At 42.1% G+C, this 23,768-nt stretch overlaps 1 protein-coding gene across 3 annotated transcripts in view; it reads right to left on the reverse strand.

Annotated features, from left to right (window-relative positions):
- LOC310987527 (guanine nucleotide-binding protein G(o) subunit alpha) overlaps positions 1 to 23,064 on the reverse strand; it is a 106,254-nt gene extending 83,190 nt beyond the window's left edge. For all 3 annotated transcript variants that reach the window (XR_014595450.1, XM_083973833.1, XM_083973834.1), the window contains exons 1-2: positions 22,164 to 23,064; positions 21,125 to 21,167 (exon numbers count right to left, since the gene is read on the reverse strand). Coding sequence is in view for 2 of the 3 variants with exons in the window: in XM_083973833.1 (XP_083829959.1) it covers positions 21,125 to 21,167; positions 22,164 to 22,281 (161 nt within the window). In the remaining variant the exon portion in view is untranslated. The remainder of the gene's footprint in view (positions 1 to 21,124; positions 21,168 to 22,163) is intronic.
- Positions 23,065 to 23,768: the final 704 nt, after the last annotated feature.

A 23,768-nucleotide genomic window follows, 5' to 3' on the forward strand; every position in this document is an offset into this window, starting at 1 on the left:
AGGTGACAGAGAGTTGTCTGACTTACAATTGAACTTTGGTTTTGGTGAGATTGTTGTCACCATTTCTCCTTTTTCATATCAGGCATTATTAATACGGCCCTTCTCTATTTCAGTGTCAGATAAAAGGGACAGGATGCAACGAACAGAACAGTCCTGAAGCTTATACAGTACAAGTCTTCAACTGTTGATTCGTCCTACTCACATTTTGTCCTCTGTCACTGATATAAAGAGTCCTCTAGGAAAGGGATCTCTTGATGAATGATTGCTGTTTCAAATCTAATGTAGGTACCTGACTTGAAAACCTGCCATATCCTTTAAAGGAGAATTCTGGTCATTTTTGACCCCTAAATCGTTGTCCTGATGGTCACCCGGTGTTGGGGGGAGCAAAAAACGTGACTAAAATTGATGCAGGCAAACCGGAGTTACACCATGGCTAGACTGCGCTAGGGATAGTGACAACGCTAACCTATGGGGTAAATTCTTTCAACCACAACAAACACTCAAAAAACAATCAAATATCTATGGTACATGACTGGAATCCTTATGACACACCACTGAACTCATATAGTGTACAGTATAAACAGTATAAACTTTGTGTTTTTGCATGTAATCACTCACCTCAGACAGCCTAACTCTGAAACATCCTGGAAAGACATTACTATCCGATCGCAGAGCGCCTGCTCGTGTTTTTTGCTCCCAACAACACTGGGTGACCATCAGGACAACGACTTAGGGGTCAAAAATGACCAGAATTCTCCGTTAAAGGCCCCATGCTGTGCACTTTTCTCTGGGTTTATTTACCTGCTGATATCCCTAACAAGATGTATCATTGGTTTTGAGTACCTGTGATCTGCTTAATATCGTCTATATTGCCCCTTTCTGTTGCCTCTTTCTGGAGTTCTAACAGGCACAGGTCATTTGGCCAATCAGAAGAGAGAATGAGAACCTCTCCTCTGATTGGCTGACTGTTTTTGAGTGGCATGTGCGGGCCAATCACAGGCAAGTAACTGAAGCCTAAGCTGCATTCATACAAATTGAAAAAAAACAACTGGTCACGGTGGGCGGAGTTACCTTGTGTGTGACATCACAGAAAGGAGGAAGTGCTATCTGCTCGTCTTAAAGAGAATGTTCCTACAAATGGGCGGTGTGTGTTTCTCCGTTTATGACCAGTTTGATGCATGGGGCAGTATATACGTGGCCCAGAGACCTCCCCAAGCACGAAAAAAAATAACCAAAATCACATTTTTCATGCCATGGGGCCTTTAACACTTTAAGATCTTTCTGGAGCTGGTTCACCATCCATCAATTGCAATTTATCTAAACAGCGTTTGGGCGTTTAAGTTTAGGTGAAACCATCAATCCAGAAACCAGCAATTGTTGATGTATTTGTGGACAGTCTCCAAACAGGTGAGGCTAACATGCTAATAGACCATTAGGATGCACAACTGCACATGTATGGTGTAGTTCTTCTCACATGTGATTTATGTATTGATGTTGCTTTTTTCCCCAAAAAATCAATCAGACAGCGACATGTAGCGACGGTTTAATGGCACCACTCAGACTCATGGTTCCTATTACTGTAGCACACGATTTACAGGTGTTAAAGTAAACGGACCATTCAATTAGCAAATGGACCCCGTCAATGACAGATGATTTATCCGTCCTTGGTCCTTAGTTTGTTACATTTTACTTTGGTTTGGCTTTTTTGGTTATATTAGTAAAAAAAAAAAAAAAAAAATGATGATGATTGCTCATCAATTTATCGTGCTGTGATAATGTTTCATTCTTTAAAACGTCAGGCTGATTTCCATTGTGTCTGTCTGTTGCCTTTAGCGCTGCGCTGCTGGGAGGAAAACGACGTCCATCTCAGCAGATATTAGCATTAGCCTGCAAGCTAAAACAGCCAGGCCAATTGGCTGGTTTATAGGCAATTAAATAATGACAGCCCATCTTCCTCCTCCTCCTCCTCCTCCTCTTCCTCCTCCTCCTCAGTACCAGTCTGCGTCTCTGTGGGTCCTGGTGCGACCTTCAAAACCCTCCCCTCAGGAACATGTGTGTGATGTCACAGAGTCTGGAGTCCATATTTTATTTCTCTCTCTCTCTCTCTCTCTCTGTGACAAAGGCAGGTCAGACTCAGCACAGCAGCACTCTCAGTCATATTTCACATGGGTTCCCATCACAAAGCGGCTTTTATGATAAAGATTTATCGACAAAAACTCACCGAAAGTCAAGTTCCTGTACGATGTAAAAGGAAAGAAGCGTCAGTACTCTGAAGGTGACTTTGCGGCTCCCGTCAACTGACTGACGGACTGACGGACTCGAGCTTAAAGCTGTGGCATTTACATTTTATCTAATCTAAAGCTAAAGGATATTCCTACTAAGTGAATTACAATACACAGCAGTACAGAAGGTCAGTATCTCCATAAAAACAAACTGCAGATAACACAACACACACACACATACACACACACACACAGTATCAAACACAACATGCTGGTCCCTCTCCTCTCTGTCTCCCATTATCCCCCACACTCGTATTTTTATCCTCACACCTACTCATGTTGGACGCACACAAACACAAAGCCTACACGCTCACACTGCGCTGTGCAATTAGGTCTTTATCTCTGTTGTGCATTGTTGCTAGCTAACACTGTTTGTCCTGACACAGCCACACACACTCTCACACACACACACACACAGCCACACACACTAACAGACACACACACACTAACAGACACACACACACACAGCCTGGGATGAGTTCTTTATCACTATGCTGTGCATCCACTTACTTCATGGTCTTTGTCGACAGAGCTCTTAGTCATGATAAAGTGCACGCTGACCAACTCCTGTCGACACTGCTGCACAGAGTTACTAACAGTGTGTGTGTGCGTGTGTGTGTGTGTGTGTGTGTGTGCGTGTGTGTGAGTGCATGTGTGTGTATGTGTGTGCATGTGTGTGTGTGCGTATGCCTGGGAGAGTGTTAGAGCAAGTGCAAAGAGGAGAAAAGGGGGGATAACAGCGTGATGGGTGATAATGGGTATGAAAGAGAGCATGAAAGAAGAGGGAGATAATCAACAAAAAAGAAACTATAAATAACTGAAGGTGTCAGTTAAACCCCCCCCCCCCCCCATCCTGACTGACTGACACACACACACACACACACCCTCTGACTGACTGACACACACACACACACACACAAACACATACACACAAACACGTACACAGTGAAACGGAGGCATCAGCTGCTCCGTCATCTGGCTCCACTCACTTGCCATCACACCTTGAGGTCAAGCAGCAGCATCCTGAGTACACACACACACACAAACACACACACACACACACACACACAAACAAACACACACACACCTCCATGCCCTCAGCCTTCGTCAAATCAAAAATAACCTATTTTTTAAGCCTTGACAGCGAAGTGGCTCTAAGCGACGGTCAGTCAGTCTCACAGTCCGTCAGTTTAGTCAAAACTGAAACATCCTGACGACTATTGATGTACTGACTATTAATCTGGTGCCAGCACTTTGTAGTCGTAGTAATATCTCTGTCGCTGTCTATAAAAAGTGCATTTCCATCCAAATGTCTCTGTTTTTTCTCTATTGGTGCATTAAAACTAAAAAAAAAATTCAACAACAAAAACAATTCAAACTGGGTCGGTCGATAAAAGCTACAATAAAAAAGATAAATAAATTAAAAAAAACGGGCTTGGCAATGAAGTAACAGATAAGCACCATGAACCCTTTTTGCTCCAGTGAAAACAAATGAATGATGAGTAATATGTAACATCACTGAAATCAATACGTGAAAACAAATACATGCTGATAAAACCCTGCTGGTTGTATTGTATAACACTGGATCAATGGTCACGTCCTCCTCATCGCTTAAATGTTTAATATCTATCTATTTATTATTATAAAAACAATAAAATAGTAGTATAGGAAGTATTTGCGTATAGTAAAGAAACTAAATCCTGTTCTTTTTAAATCATGCAGCGGGCTCTGATGTTGCCTCGGTGACGGGCAGATGAGGAGTTTCCCTCTGTGTGTTTTCATGCTAACGAGGGAGAGGAGCAGTCGTCCTGGCTGCAGGTTTGTGGTCATGTGCTGCCGGACTGTTCTCGTGCCAAGGGAGTCGGGACGGACACGACGACGGTGTTTCGTAGCCGTGCACAGGACAGGCACACACACACACACACACACACACACACACACACACACACACACACACACACACACACACACACACACACACACACACACACACACACACACAAATATACACATATACACGTACACATGCATGTGTGTTATTAACCCAGGCAGACAGGAGAGCAGAATAATTACAGTTCAGTATCACATCTAGGAAGACCTCATTAAATCTGTCTGCCATTATCTCTCTGTTTCACTGTCACATGTTATCTCTATCTGCCTTCTCTCTTCTGCCAGGTCCTCTTTCATCCCTTATTACTCCCCTGTCCTCTCCCTCTCCCTCCCTCACTCCCTCTGTAAATTTTTTACCTGACATCACACTCACACATTCCCTTTCACTCCTCCTCACCCCTAATTATAAACCTTCTTCCTCTTTTTTTAACCCCTCTCTCTATCGCTCCTCCTTAAACTTCCTTTCACTTTTCCCATTCGCAATTTAAAAAAAGAAACCCTCTTCCCTTTTCCCCTCCCCAGTCACAGATTGCACAAATAAACACAGACACCTGGCGGAGCTGAGTGTGACAGTAGCGGAGAGAGAGTGCAGTGTCATAACCAGTGGCTAATTAACAGTTGGGTAACAACAGCTGCACAAAGAGTCACACCCTGAACTTCACACTGAAGACTTGAATTTCAGTTTCAGAGTGTGAAATCAGTTTCATGAAGATTTGGATGTTCAATGTCTTTTTAGTCTCTTCTTAAAACTTTGCTGTTGTCTTCTCATTGTCTTTCTGTCGTCTTTTATTCTTTACTTTAACATGTGTCTTATAACTCAACTAGTTGCTCTAGTTCATTAACATCCTCTGCATGGTTTTTATGGTTTTATTTATCCTTATAAACTTAATTTTATCCCTTTTATCCCTTTTATCCCTTACTGTTTCTCTTTATAAATCAGTTCATCTCATATCTGTTTTTAATTTATTTTCATCTTGTGTGGTTTAAGTTGTTTTATACCTCTCTTTTTATTATTTCTATCCCCTTTAATTGTTGTTTAGGTTTGTTCTCGTGTATTTTTTTGCTTTTATGTCGAAGCACTTACTGTAGTAAACTCTTGTTTAAAAAGGCGCTAGATAAATGAAGTAAATATTATAATTTCCACTATTATTATTATTAATATTATCATCAAATACAGTCAAAATCTGCGTTCATCTGCACATTGCATCTCTGAATTCACAGGACTAAGCTCATCAGATCAAATACTCAGCCTCCTGTGGATAAGATGTTGACCTCTGTCCAGTGTTTTGGTTGGTCGTAGCTACGATGACTCAGCTGTTGACTTTGTGTATTAAATGTGTTGTTTGCATTGCATTTTAGGTTGAATCTTGGTCTCTTTAACTTCTACTCACCAAACAATCCCAGTTATATGTCAACATCAGGGTTAGTTCGGTAGAAACCACTTAGATTCCAGCACTGTGTTTTTGTTTTTTTCCCTCTTTACTAAATTGTTTACTAAATTACTTGAATATAAAATATAAATATATTTTAGATAAATAAATGGACTAAATTAATCACATCACGTACAGATGTTATTTCAAAATCTGGGCAGAAGACTCAAAGCCAAAGGACTTGAAGGAGAATGCGTAAAACTCATAAAACAACCATAAACAAGTATTAATATGGTTTGGTTTGAGTCACGATTTTTGAATCATGTTTGTTTGTTTTTTTTGTTTTTTTTGGGGGGGGGGGGGGGTTTACAACCTAAATGTCTCCACACTGCTTGAACGCACCCCTGAGGTCTGAAATCTCTTGTTAAACCAGCCTAAAATTCACCACGGGCGTCATCACTTGACCATGATTGGATCAATAATAGTCACATGCGCTGTAGGAAGACAGTGGATGTAATGTTCACAAAAATCTACAGTTGTTCGGTCCTAAATTAAAATTGTAATTGCGATATGATAAATACGTTTTGATAAGTGGATGGAAATGATGGGAAAGACCCTGGAGGAGGGGGAGTGGGTTGGTTATTTCCAGAAGCAGCTGATAACATCAACATTAGCCTGGACGGGGCAACATCTGCTGCGTTACAGACAGCGGTAGATTGATGGACGCTGCGCTGTGTGATGGAGTGAAGGAGTAAAAAGACAGACAGGAGAGAAGTAAGGCCGCAGGTTTAATCAGGTCATCCCATACCAAGGTCGAAATGTAATTATTCAGCTCTTCTGTCTTCAGTTCCCCTCCTTCCCTTCCCTTGCGTCAATATAAGTTACTTACTTCAATGGACTCAAATAGCAACCGAGGAAAGCCCGGTCGTCTCGCAGAAACAAAAGGCAGAGAACAGGGGGGCTTCCTGAGAGAGAGAGATACTAGATAGATGGTTCTGGCCTGGCTGAGGCCCAGCAAAGCACTTAGACAGGGAGACCACGGAGCTCGACCCGAAATCTGAACATTCACATGAACCTCAGGAAAAAAAAAAAAAAAAAAAAAACATCTGTAATCGTGCGTTTAAATTGAATTTATAAGACCAGGTTTCATGTTTGCTCTAACTTGCTTCTATTCTTTTTCTTTATTAGTCGTGAAGGTTATGTTGATACATTTCCATGTAACATCAACCAAAGAGCATTTTTTCCTATAAAATTACAGCTGACGTTCATCTAGTGTCACCGTGAAGTTGACATTTGCAGTTTTAACTATCCAGAGTCATTTTTCATTAGTCAATACTTGAACTGTAAATTGCTTGCATTATGTAATTTCTAATCTACTGTTTGCTTTTATCTCGTCTCTATTGCCTTTTACTGTTCTATTATTGATTTGTCATACCTTTTTTTCTCTTAACCTGTAAAGCACCTTGAGCTGCACTTTGTGCATTAAAGGTGCTATACAAAAAAACTATTGTTATTATATTTAACGGTCATCCCTTTCCTGCTTCATGTTTAGTCCTAATTAGCAAAGTTAGCATCCTGTTTTTCATCATTTATGTTGGACTCTAATGTTAGTTTGACCTATTCTACAGTTTTAGACTTTCTTAATTCATTTTTCCTACTGATGGATAAATAAATCTCATGTCATCTCAGCTCATCTTAATTTAGCGTATTTTAACTAAATGGAGTATCACCGGCATGTTATTGTAAAAATCTTTGCATGTTAGCATTAGCACTGTGCTAAAACTGCATCTCTGCAAACTCCCTGAATCCAAAGAGCTGCTGTGGACAAACCAGTAGAGACCAGCTGATGGTTTAGTCCAAACCAGTGAACCAGTCTGTTTATCAATGGACACATTATAACGGCACTAATCTATCCTCCACTAATTCCCTGAATTACATTTAAGAATCGAATCACTGCCAAAAATGGGCTTTTCTATATTTACACAGAAGAATATAAACGTCTATGTGTGTGTTGAAATGTGGGGCACATTATTTAGATGCTATAAAAAGGGAAAGAGGGAGAAAAAAAAACTACTGCAACACCTTCCAATATAACTCAGTCCAATACAGCAGCACAAAAAATGCTGCTGGGAGAATTCCTGTCATATGATTAAAACCAACCCCTCTGAGACAAAGTCCAAAAAAAAAAGTGTCAAAAAAAACAAAACGACAACAGTATTTTTTATGATAAAAACAGCTGGATTGGTTCTATAGCCCCTCAGTCCAAAGTGTTCGGGTGTGATACAGAAATAGAGACATGCATTCAATATACACTCTTCCTCTTCCAGCTACGAGCCCTGCATGCAGCCACAGTCCCCCATCAGCTGACTGTATATCAGCTGAGTGCGGTCACTGTAACAAGACTCCATTGTCTTGCAATGTGCTGAAATCTGCCAAATAGGTCTAACACAAAAAAAACACTCACTCACACAACCACATCAACATATGCACACAGACAAAAGCACAGAGAGAGAGAGAAAGAGAGAGGGAGAGAGGGAGAAAAAACACACTCTGGGTTGCGTATAAGTGTAGCTACACACGCACACTCATACTCACACACACACACACACAGTTTTCTCCCACAAAAGACCTTTGTTTTTTCTAAGAAGCCCCGATTAGCATGCGGACCACACACACAGTCATATTGACCTGGTCTCATAGAACGGTGGAAAACCAAAGAGAGAGAAAAGAGAGAGAGAGGGAGAGAGATGGCTTGGAGCAAAAACAGCCTTTAATATAATAAAGAAGTGAGTGAGGAGGAGGAGGAGGAGAAGAGGGAAGGACAGAGGGACCGTAGAGGGAGACAGAAAGAGAGTGAACGTTATTGACAGGCCTTTGATTATTGACAGGGAGTCCATCATGGCTAAAAAGAAAAAAATGAACTAGTGAAGATATTAAAAGCGTTTGTAATGTGTTTCTGTCTATTCCTCAGAGAGAGAGGAGAGGAGTTTTAACACTGATACAGATCATCAGTTTAAATGTCATGATGAGTATCAGCTGATCAGATCACTGATCAACCAATGGATCCTGCACAAAACACACGGACGAAGCAGCAACTTCTGATTCTTTAAATTCATTTTATAAAAACGGAAAGGTGAAATCCGGCAATCTGATTGGTTGTTAACTGTGGTATAATGAGCATAAACCACGGCTACTATAGAGAGCCTAAGCGGAAGCAGGAAGTAACGTCGCCATGGGACCTCAACTCGGAAAAAGTCTCCATATAAGTGAACGGGAGTCAAAGTTTTATTTCGTGATCCGATTGAATTGTGCCATGAGAAAAAAAAATATGTCCTCTACCTGTTTAAAACATCACGTTTCATGCCGAGAAATCAGCCGTTTATCATAAAACGGCAACAGAAGAATGTATTTTGTGTGAAAACCGGAAATACGGACTACAGATCTGGTGTCCCACAAAAAATACGTCACCAACTGACACGGGAAAGGGCGGCATTTGGTGTGTGACGTCACCTACGCGACCTGTAGTCTTTCTGGTTACGGATTCTTCAGAATTTTATTTTACAATAGTTTTACAACAAACTGCTGATTTCTCGGCATGAAACGCAATGTTTTAAACAGGTAGAGGACATATTTTTTTCTCATGGCACAATTCAATCGGATCACGAAATAAAACTTTGACTCCCGTTCACTTATATGGAGACTTTTTCCGAGTTGAGGTCCCATGGTGACCATTACTTCCTGCTTCCGCTTAGGCTCTCTATACTAAAGCCTTATCACAGCATAGGCTGTCACTCTGCGTCAATCGCTCTGACTGGTAGGAAATGGAAGTTTGTTTTCATGTATCAATGACAACGTACTCTTGCAGTCGGTAGCAAAAGACAGTTGCTGTGTTTTTACGACGTTAATAGACCAAAGTAGTTGAATTCACGTGTTTAAGGTTAACTTTCACCTCCGGGGAGCATTAACAATGGTAGAGTGGATTGAGCAGTGACTTTCACCTGAAAAAAAAATAAGCAGAGAAAAGACGACAAGCAGAGCTAACGTCTGGAGAGGTGGGACTATTTTTTTTCCACAGTGGGGCTATTTTATTGGATAATGTATTTCTGGTTGAATAAAAATTACATTAAATTGATATTCCTCCACGTCGCGTCGGGCCGAAGAACGCCCCTTAGCTGGGTATAATGAGCATATACCACGGCCTGTCGTCGTGATATATTGCTTATTAAGACGAAATCCTAAGCAACTTTGAGTCTATGAAATTAACTTCACGCAGCCTGTTACATAATTAAAACACTACTTAAGTGTTAAGGCACCAGTGTTATTAATCCAACACCATATAACAGACTTATGTGGAGCTGACAGAGGCTGTATAATGAGTATATTATTTCCAGCGCTGACTTAGATAAGATAAATGCCTTCAGTCTGGGCTTACAGAGAGTTTCTTCAAAGCGGCCGGGCGGCTATCTGGTAACAATCACATGTTTCCAGAAGAGAGAGAGAAGAGAGAGTTTAAGAGAAGTCTGTGCACTGATTTGTGTTCCCAGTTGTGTTTGTTTGACAAGATATAATCGAACCACGGCACTAGACAGTGTACCGATTGTTCTGTGTTTTGGTCCTGTCGCGACTGAGCAGACCTAGCTGGCCGGCTGTAGCTGGCTGTGCAAGGAGGTCAGGTTAATGTCTTTTAAAATAAACAACACAAACACAGGGAGGAGAGAAACGTTTTAGCTCCTCCTGCCCCATCTCATGCTCAAACCGCCTGGTCACGGATGTGGAGTCCTCGAATGACCAAGTTCAAGTTCTACGAGACCTGAATGGATCCAGTTATCGAGGATATATTAAATTAATCCATTAATCTCCGGACAAGATGAAGCCTTTTCTCCGGGGTTACGCTGGTAGACTTCATCAATCTGAATCATGCAGCGACAAAAACAGGTGCTATAAAGCTTCATCTGCTGGTCATTCAGACGTGGTTCTATTAATTCCTATCGTCTTGAAGGCAACACCACTAATCACAATCTATAGAGACTTTCCCAATAGATTTGGAGACAAAAGAAAAACCAGTGTATACTCAATGACATGTTCACTACAGGGACTTTTTCCTGCGTGACGACAAAGTGTTTGTAACAGCTGTGAGATAATGCAAAAGGGGGCAGGGCTTGACTTCTGTCATTCAAGCTGCAGTTCCACCTTCCACCACAAGGTGGGCTGCAATGGCAGAGTGGCGCTGTTCCTGTTTTTACTCACACAAGAAAATGTAGCTACTTCAGAAACTGCACTGAGAATTTATCTGTTTGCAGTTTTACAGTTGTACTTAAAGGGATAGTTCACCCAAAATTGAAATTTCACTGATTATCTACTCACCCTCATGTCGACTAAGGGCTGGGAGAAGTTTCAGAGTCCTCCGTGGCTTCTCTGAGTTACAGGGGGTCTCGGCGTAGCAGTGCATGTCCATATAACGGATGCAAATTTCAATTTTGGGTGAACTATCCCTTTAATTTAAAAAAAATGCTGAAGAATAATCAGTGACGGTAAATCAGTAGTTGCAACTTCACAAGTGAATCAGATAACACATGACAATCGACTCTCGTTAGAAGGAAACTCCATATTTAGTTAGAAATGAAAGTGTGTTGTGTAGTGAAGTTCCTGAAAACAGGAAGCTGTGGTTTTCAAATTCTAGTAAGGGCGAATCCTCGGTTGCATTTATTTTGAAAAATGTTATTCAAATACTGTTAGTCTGAGTCAAGAGGAGTTAAGCTGATTTGCTATTTTTCTCTGGAAGAGCTCAGGTTGTTGACCACTGGTCTAGATAGAGTACATCATTAAAAAAAAGAAAAAAGAAAAAGCTTGCTATACAAATTCTGGTGAAATGTTTACAACGCTCTAAGTGATAAGCACAAACAGGTGCCTCACCACTTTACAAATATTTGCATAGCTTTGACGTTAGCAGCAGCGTCCTTTTCTGCAGAAATGCTTTAGAGAAACTGTCTCTGAAAAAAAAAAAAAAAAAAACCCAGAGGAACCCGGGGAAAGTATTTGTTGACAGGCCGAGCGTGAAAAACGCAGTGTGGAAATTCGCATCATGTGGAAAGAAAAGACCCAAAGAAAAGAGAAGAACATGGGTAAATGAGGCAAGTTCAAGATGGAGGGGGGAGGATGGAGGTTGACAAAACATGGTGAAGAAAAAAAGGAAGGAAGGAACAATTGGAAGTTTCCTCATCTGAGATAACGGCTCTCTCTCTCTCTCTCTCTCTGTGTTTGTGTTTGTGTCGTATAAAGTTTTGTGTGTGACTGGACATCCGGCGTCCCGTATTGATGCAAATTGGGATTCAAACAGTACGATCATGCACCACATACATACATACGTAGCTGTTACTGTGTGGACGGACTGTGCTAGTAGCGGCCCCCCATCATCATCATCGTCACGACGCCTTCGCTGTTATTTCACAGCTCAGTGAGGCAGCCAATCAAATCATTCCAGTGATGAGCGACGCCCCGGGGCTAAATTTAACCAATGGAGGGAAACTATCTGGCTGACAGACTGTTTCAGACGACCTGCAAGACTTGAGTTGGTGCCAACATGACTTCAACCCTCCCTCCCCTCCCCTCCCCCTCTCCTTCCTCACCCATTCACCCAACTCTCACTCTCTCACTCTTTTTTTCTCTCCTTTCTTTCCTTGTGTTCAACCACGCTGTGAAAAAAAAGAGGCTAATAATTATCAATGAGAACAGAGTCCAGGAGAGAAACGACCTTTGCCCTCCTCATCTTTCTCTCTGTCACTTCCTCTAACTTGCTTAATAAGTGTGAACACCTTCTCCACCTCCTCCCTCTCTCTATCTCTCTCTCTTTCTCTCCCTCTCTTGCTCAAAATGGCTTCACTTTCCTCCTCTTTTTACCTCCCCAACCTCATTCACACTCGTCCTCCTCGTACTTCGCCCTCTTCTCTCCTCTCTCGTCTCTTTTCACACTCCTGCTTCATCACTTCGCCGTCCGTAGAAAAAGAAAAGAAATTGAATTTTTTTTCCTCTCTCTCTCTCTCTCTCTCTGGTTGTTTCTGCTCAGTGTCTCTTCTGTATCACTCTCCAACTCCCCTCCCTCCCGCTCTTTTTCTTCTTTTTTTTCCTCTCTTCTCACTTCTCTCCTCATCCCTCCCTCCCTCCTTCCCCTACATCCTTCATTACTCCCCTCTGTCCATCCTCACTTCCACCACTTTATCAAACTTGCTATTTTCTCCCTTAAGCTCAGTTCTTTGTAGCTCCACTTGTGGACTGCTCCTCTTTCTTTCTTTCTTCCTTTCTTTCTTTTCTTTCTTTCTATGCACTGGGCATTTGCTGTCCTTCATTAAAACCCCCTCTCTGCCTCCTTCCCCTCCCTTCCTCCCCTCTCTCTGTCTCTCTCCCTCTGCACAAAACACCACCACCTTTTTTTCCTCCATTTTTCTCCCCTTCCCCCTTTTATTCTCCTCTTCTGAGGCTTAAACCTAATTATCTCCTGTTCTAGAGAAACCACACACACACACACACACACGGTGGGAACAGCCTGTGGGAAGCAGTGCAGCCGTGAGGGACGGACAGCGTTTGTTCTCCCTTCGGCCAGTCGCCCCTGATCATGTCAACAAGGCGCACACACATACACACACATACACCCACACACCCACAGTTAGTGAAAGCCTATAAAGACGTGCTGCACAGCCAGTGACTGATATTTCATTTCTCCAATGCTGGAACAACGATCCCACATGTTGCATCCGTTTTGATTGTGATTAATCCAGCAGCTTCTCATCTTTGATAGTAAAATGTTAAGTTGGTGACGCATTATTTATAGTAAATATTCCACATGAAACAAAACAATACAGATATCGTCACTACAAACCTAAAGCTCAAATTAAAGCTCAAAGGGATAGTTCAACATTTTGGCAAATTGGCCCATTGCCATAATCCCTATAGTTTTAGCAGTAGGTTTGTTACCTTTGATTGTCAGTGCAATCTATTTTAGAGCGGCGGAGCAGAGCCGCGAGCTGCTCGGAGCTACGCTACGGAGGCTAATGGGATTTCTTGGTCTCTCTCATCAAACTCATCAAATACACAATCCAACAACTCCAAAACGCTCTGGTGGACAAGTTGTGACCTGCACATTCACCACGCTATGAGATAATAACAGAACGTTATGAGACAGAGTTGTTTTGGAGGCAAATGCAGAGACTGTTTGCTGAAAAACTGCCCCCAACGGGAACGCGCATCAGTGGTTTTGCATGAATTTACCTTGAAAATAACTCGTTACGTTGCGTTAGAACTCTGCTCCGCCGTTCTAAAAATAGCTTGCACTGACAATCAAAGGTAACAAACCTACTGCTACAACTATATGGATTATGGCAATGGGCCAATTTGCCAAAGTGTTGAACTACCCCTTTAAAATGCACAAAACACCAACAGATGACTCATGTGAGACTGGAGCTGGATTTAAAATATCAAGAAACGCCAATCAAGAGCATCAATACTTTGCAGCATATGGCTAAAGAAGTAGGCAAATTGACAACCATATATCTCACTTTGGCCTGTGATCTATTTCCAGATTCCTTGCACAGGTTGCATCATTATATTATAAGATATTTCATTTTAAATGCTCGGTGCTCTGCAGCGTCCATTTGCAGGACAAGAGACGAGGCAAAGCCGAGGTGGGATACTTAAATACAGTAACAGCCACATCAAAACGAAACGAATACTCCACATGGAAGCGACGCAAAATGTGTGATTGGTTGTGACACATTTGCTAAACAGAGGAGAAGATTGTGGGTGAAGAATAGCAGCGAGCAGAGCAGAACCAGATTATTCTCTCAGGATTTTCACAATAAAAGCACAGATACTGGATGCAGATTTAGATTCAGATCACTGATTAATTGTTTCAACCAAAAAAACACCTCTTATTCCATCTTTAGTGGAGGTCGTCTCAGCTGCTGCTCTCCTGCACCTGTACGCTGCGTTTATCACGTCGCATGTTCACAGTTTGTCGTTTTATAGACTGTTAATGATTGAAGGAGAAATGACCTGGCGTTTTATCGGGGAATAAAAGATGTTATGACTCTTTTTGTGGCTCAGAGAGGTCGCAGGTTTCACTCTGGGTTCACATCAACAACTGATATCAACACGGAGAGTTTTTTTAAAGTAACAGTAACATGTTCCTCCATTACTGCAGTGCAAAGACTGTGTAAAAGATTTAACGACACTGAGGGGAAAATGAAGTAACATAAATACCTGATGTCAAGTATTTAGACAGGAAGCTTTTAACTCTCCTCTTACTTTAAAAAAAAAGAAAAAAAGGTCGTGTTCAGCTGTTGTTGTTGTTCATTTTCAAAAAAATTTCCTCGGCCTATTCCTGGAAATCCATTTTGCTCTCTTTGATCTTCATTTAAAAAAAAAAAAACTAAATGGAAAAAGAAACCAGCAAACTAAATAACAAATAATTTAAACCAAAGAACTTAAAACACAGCGACTGGAAAATGTTTGAAATACCACTTTTTGTTTAGCACAACACATTATGCTAGTTATCGCCGGCTAATGAGGCAAATCTCTGAAGAGGTCCCATGACTTCTGGGCATGTTAACCAGGAATAATTAATTCCTTTCATGGTACAGTTACACCCATCTCTGGAGCTTTTGCCCTTAAAGAAGCAACTTTGAAAGTGAAAGGGAGGACGAGGAGGAGGAGGACGCTTCACTTAAAGGCATATTTCAACATTTTGGCAAATTTGCCTATTGCCATAATCGCTATAGTTTTAGGAGTTAGGTTCATTACCTTTAATTGTCGGTGCATGCTATTTTGAGATATTTCCACGTTTCCCTCATCAAACTCATCAAATACACAATCCAACAACTCCAAAACGCTCTCGTGGACAAGTTGGGACCTGCACATTCACCACGCTATGAGATAATAACGGAACGTTTTGAGACAGAGTTGTTTTCGATTTTCGAGTCAAATGCGTAACCGAAACTACATTTCAGACACGGCTGCTGGGCGGAGTGATTTCAAAAGTAAGTTCTGAGTATTTGCTTCATGTGTCGTTATGTTACACAATTATACATGATTATTTCATAGCGTGGCGAATGTGCAGTTCACAACTTGTCCACGAGAGCTTTTTGGAGTTGTTGGATTGTGAATTTGATGAGGGAAATGTGGAAATACGATGCACCTTGCGTCTCTTCCCCGCCGATCTCAAAACAGCTTGCACCGACAATTAAAGGTAATGAACCTAACTCCTAAAACAAAGGGATTATGGCAATAGGCAAATTTGCCAAAATGTTGAAATATCCCTTAAAAAAAAAAAAAAAAAAGCTCTCATGTTTTCACCTCGACTCCTCAGAGCTGCTGCTGCTGCTCACTTATAGGAAAATATCACTGTGTTTAAATTGTTTTTCCTCTCTCTCTCACACACACACACACACACACACACACACACACACACACACATATACACACACATATATACACACAGAGCACTGCTGGAGAGGTCAGTCTGCCAGCTGGGCAGTGTAGAGAAACCTTTGCACACGTCTAAACACACACAGACACAGACACACGTTCCATAAACAGATGGTGTCTCCTGCACACACACACACACACACACACACACACACACACACACACACACACACACACACACACACACACACACACACAAGTGCACAGCCAGCTCTGTGCAAGATATGTTGTTCACACATGACCTGATCCCTTGAGCTGATGGCCCAAATATTACACTCACTGACACTGGCGGCTCATATATATATATATTTATATTTATATAATATATATCATATACACTTTTCTTTTAGATTCCATGTTTCTGCACGCTTCTGCATGTGTTTTTTCCTCACTCTCTCCTCTTGTTTTACACATGTAATCCAGCATTAGACCACGGCTTCACACCTTGATGATTCACTCATCCATACACAACTGTAACCCAGCCTCTCTCTTTCACACAAACACACACACACACACACACACACAGAGAAGTGCACTTGTGCTCCCAGTAGATTTGTTATCAGTGCTTTGTCATGACTTATTGCCACTCGACAGTGATTGCATCATCCAATAATATTAATTATTATCTGTGTTTCAAAGGAGAATTATAGGCGTGCAGAGTACAGCAGAGTTTTGTGTTTTGACACGCTGTCCTGTCTGTCTCATGGTCGATGATTTTAACCAGCGCACAACGTTGTAAAAACCGAAACCTCCTCGTGGAGCCGACCCATCGCTGCACTGTACTGTACTGTACAGGGCGGGAACAGACTCTTTACTTCCACTTACTGATATCAAACGCACAGCTGTGACACACACACATAGATATGTACACACACCATAAAATCTAAATCTAATCCACTCGTCTCCATCTCTTTCCCTCTCACAGTTGGTCACTTGAGCACGCCCCAGATGTTCAAAGCACTGTGATGGAAGATGCAGCGAGGGCTTTCCACTCCTCTGATGCGGCTCCGGAAATAACCGAGCGTCTCTCTCTGAACACAACATAAAGGCTTCCCATGCAGGGCGCTGTCCACCACTTGAAAAGCTGCTTCCCCCCTCTATGTAACGTCAGATGCATTTATTGGTGTGTGGTGGTGTGTGTGGTGGGGGGGGGGATTTCTTTTCTGTTTTTAGCATCAGTCCAGAAGTTATTCCAGACTTTTGTTTTTACTGTTGTGCAAACAGGGATGTGGCCTCTGCTGTCCTTCGGTTTTTACTGGTTCAGAACCAGTTTCATCCTCTCAAGCATTAGCAACAATAGGCTGTAGGAGGTAAGTGTAGCGCCAGTTTTACAGTAAAGGCTACAGAAATAACATCCCTGAATAACTACGATTGATTCATAGGAACATGTGCTTACACTGTGATACTCTTTTTACATGCCTAAGATGTTTTAAAGGGATAGTTCAACATTTTGGCAATTGGAACTTTACGAGACAGAGTTGTTTTAGAGGTAAATGCAGAGACTGCTTGCTGGAAAAACTGCACCTGAAGGCAACACGCATCAACGGTTTTGCATGAATTTACCTCTATAACAACTCTGTCTGGTAACGTTCTGTTATTATCTCATAGCGTGGTGGATGTGCAGGTCACAACTTGTCCACCAGAGCGTTTTGGAGTTGTTGGATTGTGTATTTGATGAGGGAAACCAAGAAATCCCATGAGCCTCCGTAGCGTAGCTCTGAGCAGCTCGCGGCTCTGCTCCGCCGTTCTAAAAATAGCTTGCACCGACAAATAAAGGTAACGAACCTACTGCTATGACTATAGGGATTATGGAAATGGGCCAATTTGCCAAAATGCTGAACTATCCCTTTAATTAAATTGTATATATTCTATATCTTATGTTTGTTTCGTGTTAACTTTGTCATAGTTTATGTATCATTTGCTGTTTGTGGAGCCAAGGAAGAGTAGCTGCTGCATTACTGGCAGCTGATCTGAATGAATGAATGAATGAATGAATGAATGAATGAATGAATGAATGAATGAATGAATGAATGAATGAAGTAGGGCAATTAATTGCAATGTAATCAAAACCACAATACAGTTCATGTCTTATCTGTTGTGCACTTTGTTCATTTTTACTTTAGCGTTAGGTAATGTCCTGTCTTGTGTATTTTTTTTTATTCCGTCACCGTGGGACAGTGAGAAACAGCTTTTTCGATTCATCTGTATGTCTGGTAAATGTGGTTGAATTGACAATAGAAATCTTGAATCTTGAAAAAATACGGCCAAATGCAATATCCAAATCGCAGGAGCTGCACTTTTTTGATAAAAGTAAAATGTGTCACCTCTCTGTTGTGCATTTTTTTGGCACCATGAGTTGCTACAGAGGCAACCTGGCCAGCCAATCATATCAAATCCCAATCATAAGACATGTTTGTGTTATATTTTATATTTCTTTAAGTGAAAATGAACAGTTGGGGGAAAAAAAGACAGTTCACGCTGGACTTGCAATAGCAATATGATGTTTTTTTCGCATTTTATGCAGCCCTAGAATAAAAAGGAATAAAAGTGCCTCAGCTGGAAAGCCACAAACATCTGCAGCCCTATAATAACCACCATAATAAGCTCCTCTCTCTACTCGTATGCACCATTCCTCCATTAACATGCATTTACATCCCTCTGAGTCACGTAGCTGTGTGATTTACAGCAGTCCAGTGCGATCAATACATCCCTTGCTCTATAGGTTACGGCCTTGCTCTACTCTACAACATACTCCTCCAGTGGGGAGCTCCGGGTCGGACGGTCGGTCAGTCGGCGTGCTCGATGTGCATGTGCCGCCGGATTGGCCATTAACAGCTGAGAGAAAGCGAAAGAGAGAGAAAAAGAGAGGGAGGGAGGGAGGGAGAGCGTCTCATCTGGATCCACTGACCCATGTCGTTGTGATGTGTCACCATACACAACCACGACCACAAAGCCTATTATCAACTAAAACTACACTCAGCTGTCGAGATAGACGAGAAAAACCATATGACATGACTGGATTACAGATAAAGTGACACATGTGGAGGGGGGGAGGGGGGGATGAGAGGAAGAGGAGAGGGCGGGGGGCGAAAGAACTATAGTAAATCCTCTTGGTTTTATTATAGGATTATCTCAGTGATACAGTAAATACAAAAATGCTATTTAAGTATGAAAATGTTGCTGGAAGCGTTGTACTAAGTAGCACAGATAAGTCCCTATAGGATTGTGATCATCAGACACCGTTGATTAAGTAACTAAAGTCAGTGCTAAGAACCACAGGTACGTGTTAAATCCCTACAGGGCTGAAACAGGAGTAGCCTACTACTGTGGTGTCGGTGTTGTACATCCAACAACCACTGACACACACAGCCAATAGGCGACACGTCCTTTTACATAAGAGGGATTACAGACTACAACAGCCACTGGTTAACCTGATATTGCCATAACAAAAAAGGAGCAGCGCTTTCATATTTTGGGTCAAAACATAATATTCGGGTCTGTCTGCAGCTCAATTATTTCTTCTCAATTATCCCATTAAGCCCAAGGTGGTATCTTAAAATGTCTTTTTGTTTCCAGCGGACAAAGAGAAGCTTGAACCAATTAGTTTTTGGTGGTATTTTTTGTGGGAATAAAAAACAAATTTAAATGATAATTGGACTAGAAAAATGTCGACTAATGGATGAACCCAACACAGAACCAATCACCAATGCTGCTAAGATGTAGGATGTGGTCATTTAAACAAGGTAATAGCTGATATTACTAATAATATATGGTGGTATATGCTCTATATCCTCCGCTTCGCGTCGGGCCGAACAACGCCCCTTAGCAGTGGTATAATGAGCATATACCACGGACTGAAGTGATATATTGCTTTTATAAAACGGTTACCAATAATGACAATATGAAAGAGGGATATGCAATCAATTTCATGTAGTTTTATTCAACCAGAAATACATATTATCCAATAAAATAGCCTCACTGTGAAAAAAATAGTCCCACCTCTCCAGACGTTAGCTCCAAGTTAGCTCTGCAGCTCGTCTTTTCCTCCGCTTTTTTTTCAGGTGAAAGTCACTGCTCAGTCCCCTCTACCATTGTTAACCCTCCCCGGAGGTGAAACTTCACCTTAAACATGTGAATTCAACTACTTTAGTCCATTTTTTAACATCGTAAAAAAACTTCAACTGTCTTTTGCTACGGACTGCAACAGTCCTTCGTCATGGATACATGACAACAACTTCCATTCATACCAGTCATACGTGCCTGACGCGGAGTGATAGCCGACGCTGTGATAAGGCTTTAGAATAGTAGCCGTGGTATATGCTCATTATACCACGGTTAACAACCAATCAGATCGCCGGATTTCACCTTTCCGTTTTATAAATACACAATAACAGACATCGGTTACACAACCAGCTACACACCTGAGATCACAACAACCATTGACGTTGTGGGTATAAGGACACAGGATCTGCTCCTATACCCTCATCATCATCACTACTACATGATATCAATTACACATCTAAATTCCCATCAGCAAGTTTTTTTTTGTTTTTTGTGACACACATGGCCACACCTCCGATCTTTTAAAAATAGGAAATATCTATCGAACCTGAGTTATCGACGTCAGCACATAAGATCATATCAGTCTCTCCAGTTTCCATGCACACGCAGCAGCAGCAGCAGCAGCAACAGCAGCTGCCCAGCAAACCACTGCACCTGCATTATGTTTCTTGTCTTTTCTTTTTCTTTATCCCCACACCCAGTTTGACACATCATCCTCATCATCAACATCAACATCATCAACATCTTCCCACCCACACAGAGCAACATCAGCTGTTTAACAAGGGTTAGGGTTAGAGCGAGGGATCGGCTTGGTGAGATGTTAAGATGTTAGATGGTTGAAAGGTGGATGCAACCATGTGTGTGTGTGTGTGTGTGTGTGTGTGTGTGTGTGTGTGTGTGTGTGTGTGTGTGTGTGTGTGTGTGTGTTTGTGTGTGCATGTGTGTGTGAGAGACATAAAGAAGAAGTGTAAGAGGGACACACACACAGATACTGTATGTACACACACTATAGGGTTATTAGACCGTGCTCATTGGAGGACTTACTTCATCTGTTTGACGATGGTGCTTTTCCCTGACTCTCCAGCCCCTGAGGGATGAGAGACAAGAAGACAATGTAAACAGGGTGTGTGTGCATGTGTGTGTGTGTGTGCATGTGTGTGTAAGACAGCAAGATGGAGACAGAGTGAGAAAGAGAGAGAGAGAGGGGGGAGAGAGAGGGGAGGGGGTGGGGAAGGAAAGAGAGAGAAAGAGAGAAAGGGAGAATCAGCCTCTTAAAAACCTAAGTGAATAAGGACGACAGCAGCAGCAGCAGCAGCAGGGTGGAGATAAGGAGATGGAGAAAGTGGCTGCACCCTTTCTTCTTCCACCCTCCATCTTTTAACTTGACCATCCTAATAGATAACCCCTTCACTCCCCCAATAAACAATCAATTAATCAATATCCCACCCCCTTTTAAAAGAAAAACACACACACACACACACCGATGAACCTTCACCACTCCACACTGCCTCCATTGCTGCATACTGCCATTTTTTTTCTTTCCTATAGCATCCATCTGCAGTTAAAGAAGCCTCCACCTCTCTATACTATATATTATTGATTACATATTGATTGATCAACTTCACAATTTACATATCCACCCACCTAGTTTATGTTTTCATTGATTATATTAATTATAAGCTATACAATAGGCTACTGGTAGAGGAAGCTGGGTGTGATGTGATGTGATGTGATGTAATAGGAGGATATGAACCAGTTCCTCTTTTTCTTTTCTTTTCTTTTTTCTTCTCCTGATCATATTGTTAATTACCTGGTGTTTTAATAGATATATATATTATTGATTACCAGCAGTATATCCTCAGTGGGTCATGTCTTACCAAACGCCCACCACCACCACACCACCCCCCCTCCTCCTCCTCCTCCTCCTTATACACCACACCTTTCCTCACTCTCATAGCGTTTCATGGCCCTGTGTGCTGTGCATGGCAGCTACAATACAGGCCCATAGTACAATACAAGGGTGTTGGTGGTGGGTTTTTTTGGTGGTGGTGGGGAGGGAATCGAACCGGGGGTTGTCTCTTACCGAGCAGCAGCAGTTTAACATCTTTGGCCGCGGTCATGCCGTCCTCCTTCAGGTTCCTCTCGATGGCTTTGCTCCGGTCCAGAGCCGCCCTCTCCTCTGCGCTCAGAGTACATCCCATGGTTAGAGAACACAGCTTGATAGCGTTACCGGTACCGGGATCCACGGAAGAAATAAAAGAGGGAGGAGGAGGAGGAGGAGGAGGAAGGAGGAGAAGGTGGTGGTGGTGGAGGAAGAGGAGGTGGAATAAGAAAAAGAAATTAGAAAAAAAGGTGGATTTTTCTGTGCGTGGAGGGAGAAAAAAAACCAAAAGAGAAAAAAAAAAGCTGAGAGGAAATCCTCTTTTTTTTAGGTTTTAAAACGTGTTGCTTGATTAGTATTTCCTCCTTCGATCCCTCTCCCTCTCAGTCTCTTTCTGCAGCAGCTCCCTCTGTGTCGCGACGGCGCCGATAAAGCATTTAAATCAAGAAGGATCCACTCGGTTTGATCCACAGTGGGGTGGTGGTGGTGGTGGTGGTAGTGGAGGAGGTGGAGGGGGGGAAATAAAATAAAATAAAAACCACGAAGCCTCCGCAGTTGGTTGGTTGGTGTCGGTGTTGCTGCTGCTCCGTTTGTGCGTCCGCGCGTCCGTGTAGCGTTTTCAGCGTTTTTTCTCCTTCTGCTCTGTAGGTAAATCACGGGAACGGTTCTTCTCTCCTTCTGCTTCTGCTTCTGCTTCTCCTTCTTCTCAGTTCTTGGTCGGCGGCGTGTGCTCACTGGGCGGCGGGCATCGTCCGGTTCTTCTCAGTGGAGTGGACCTTTAGTTCCTCCGTTATGGGTAAAGGGGGTTTCTGTGTTTTTTTTATTTCCTCCAGTGCTGGCGGCGGTTCGGGACTCGCTGTGTGTCGCTACTGCCTCCCGGTAACTCCGGCAGGGGCTCGGTCGGTCCGTCGGTAGTTCATTCGTTCAATTGCTGGTTGCTGACGTCACAGCTGTGAGAGGAAAAAAAAGTGTAGAGAGAGAGAGAGAGAGAGAGAGAGAGAGAGAGAGAGAGAGAGAGAGAGAGAGAGAGAGAGAGAGAGAGAGAGAGAGAGAGAGAGAGAGAGAGAGAGAGAGAGAGAGAGAGAGCGAGCAGCTTCTCCCAGTGGCGCTGCCTGGTGGTGCACCGAGGAGGAGCTGGTGGTGGTGGTGGTGGACACTGATGGTGACACCGGCTGTTCCTCTCTTTAGTTTGGACTTTATTTATAAAAAAATAAAAAATAAAAAAGGGGAGGGGTTAAAGAAACGTTTGCCAGGTAGCCTAACTATTTGTGCAAAAGAAAAAACAAACTTTCTTAAAATAAAAATATCAATTCCAATGCCATTAGAGATTAAAGTCAGAATTGTGAAAGGGAGAGAAAAAAAGTTTTAATTCAAAATAAAAATGTGAAAAATGTGATTTACAAAAAATGAAGTCTGGATCCTTGAAATAGCCTAAAAAGAAAAATATAACAAACAAACAAAGAGAGAGAGAAAGAAAAAGGTAACGTGGTCTAGCCTAAATGTGAAACAAAAAAGTTTTAAATAAAGTTATATTAGATTGATTGTAAGAAGAGATTGATGTAAAACTAATAATTATAAGTCGTGGTC

Source organism: Trachurus trachurus (genome assembly GCF_905171665.1).
Source record: "Trachurus trachurus genome assembly, chromosome: 6".
Lineage (NCBI taxonomy): Eukaryota > Metazoa > Chordata > Actinopteri > Carangiformes > Carangidae > Trachurus > Trachurus trachurus.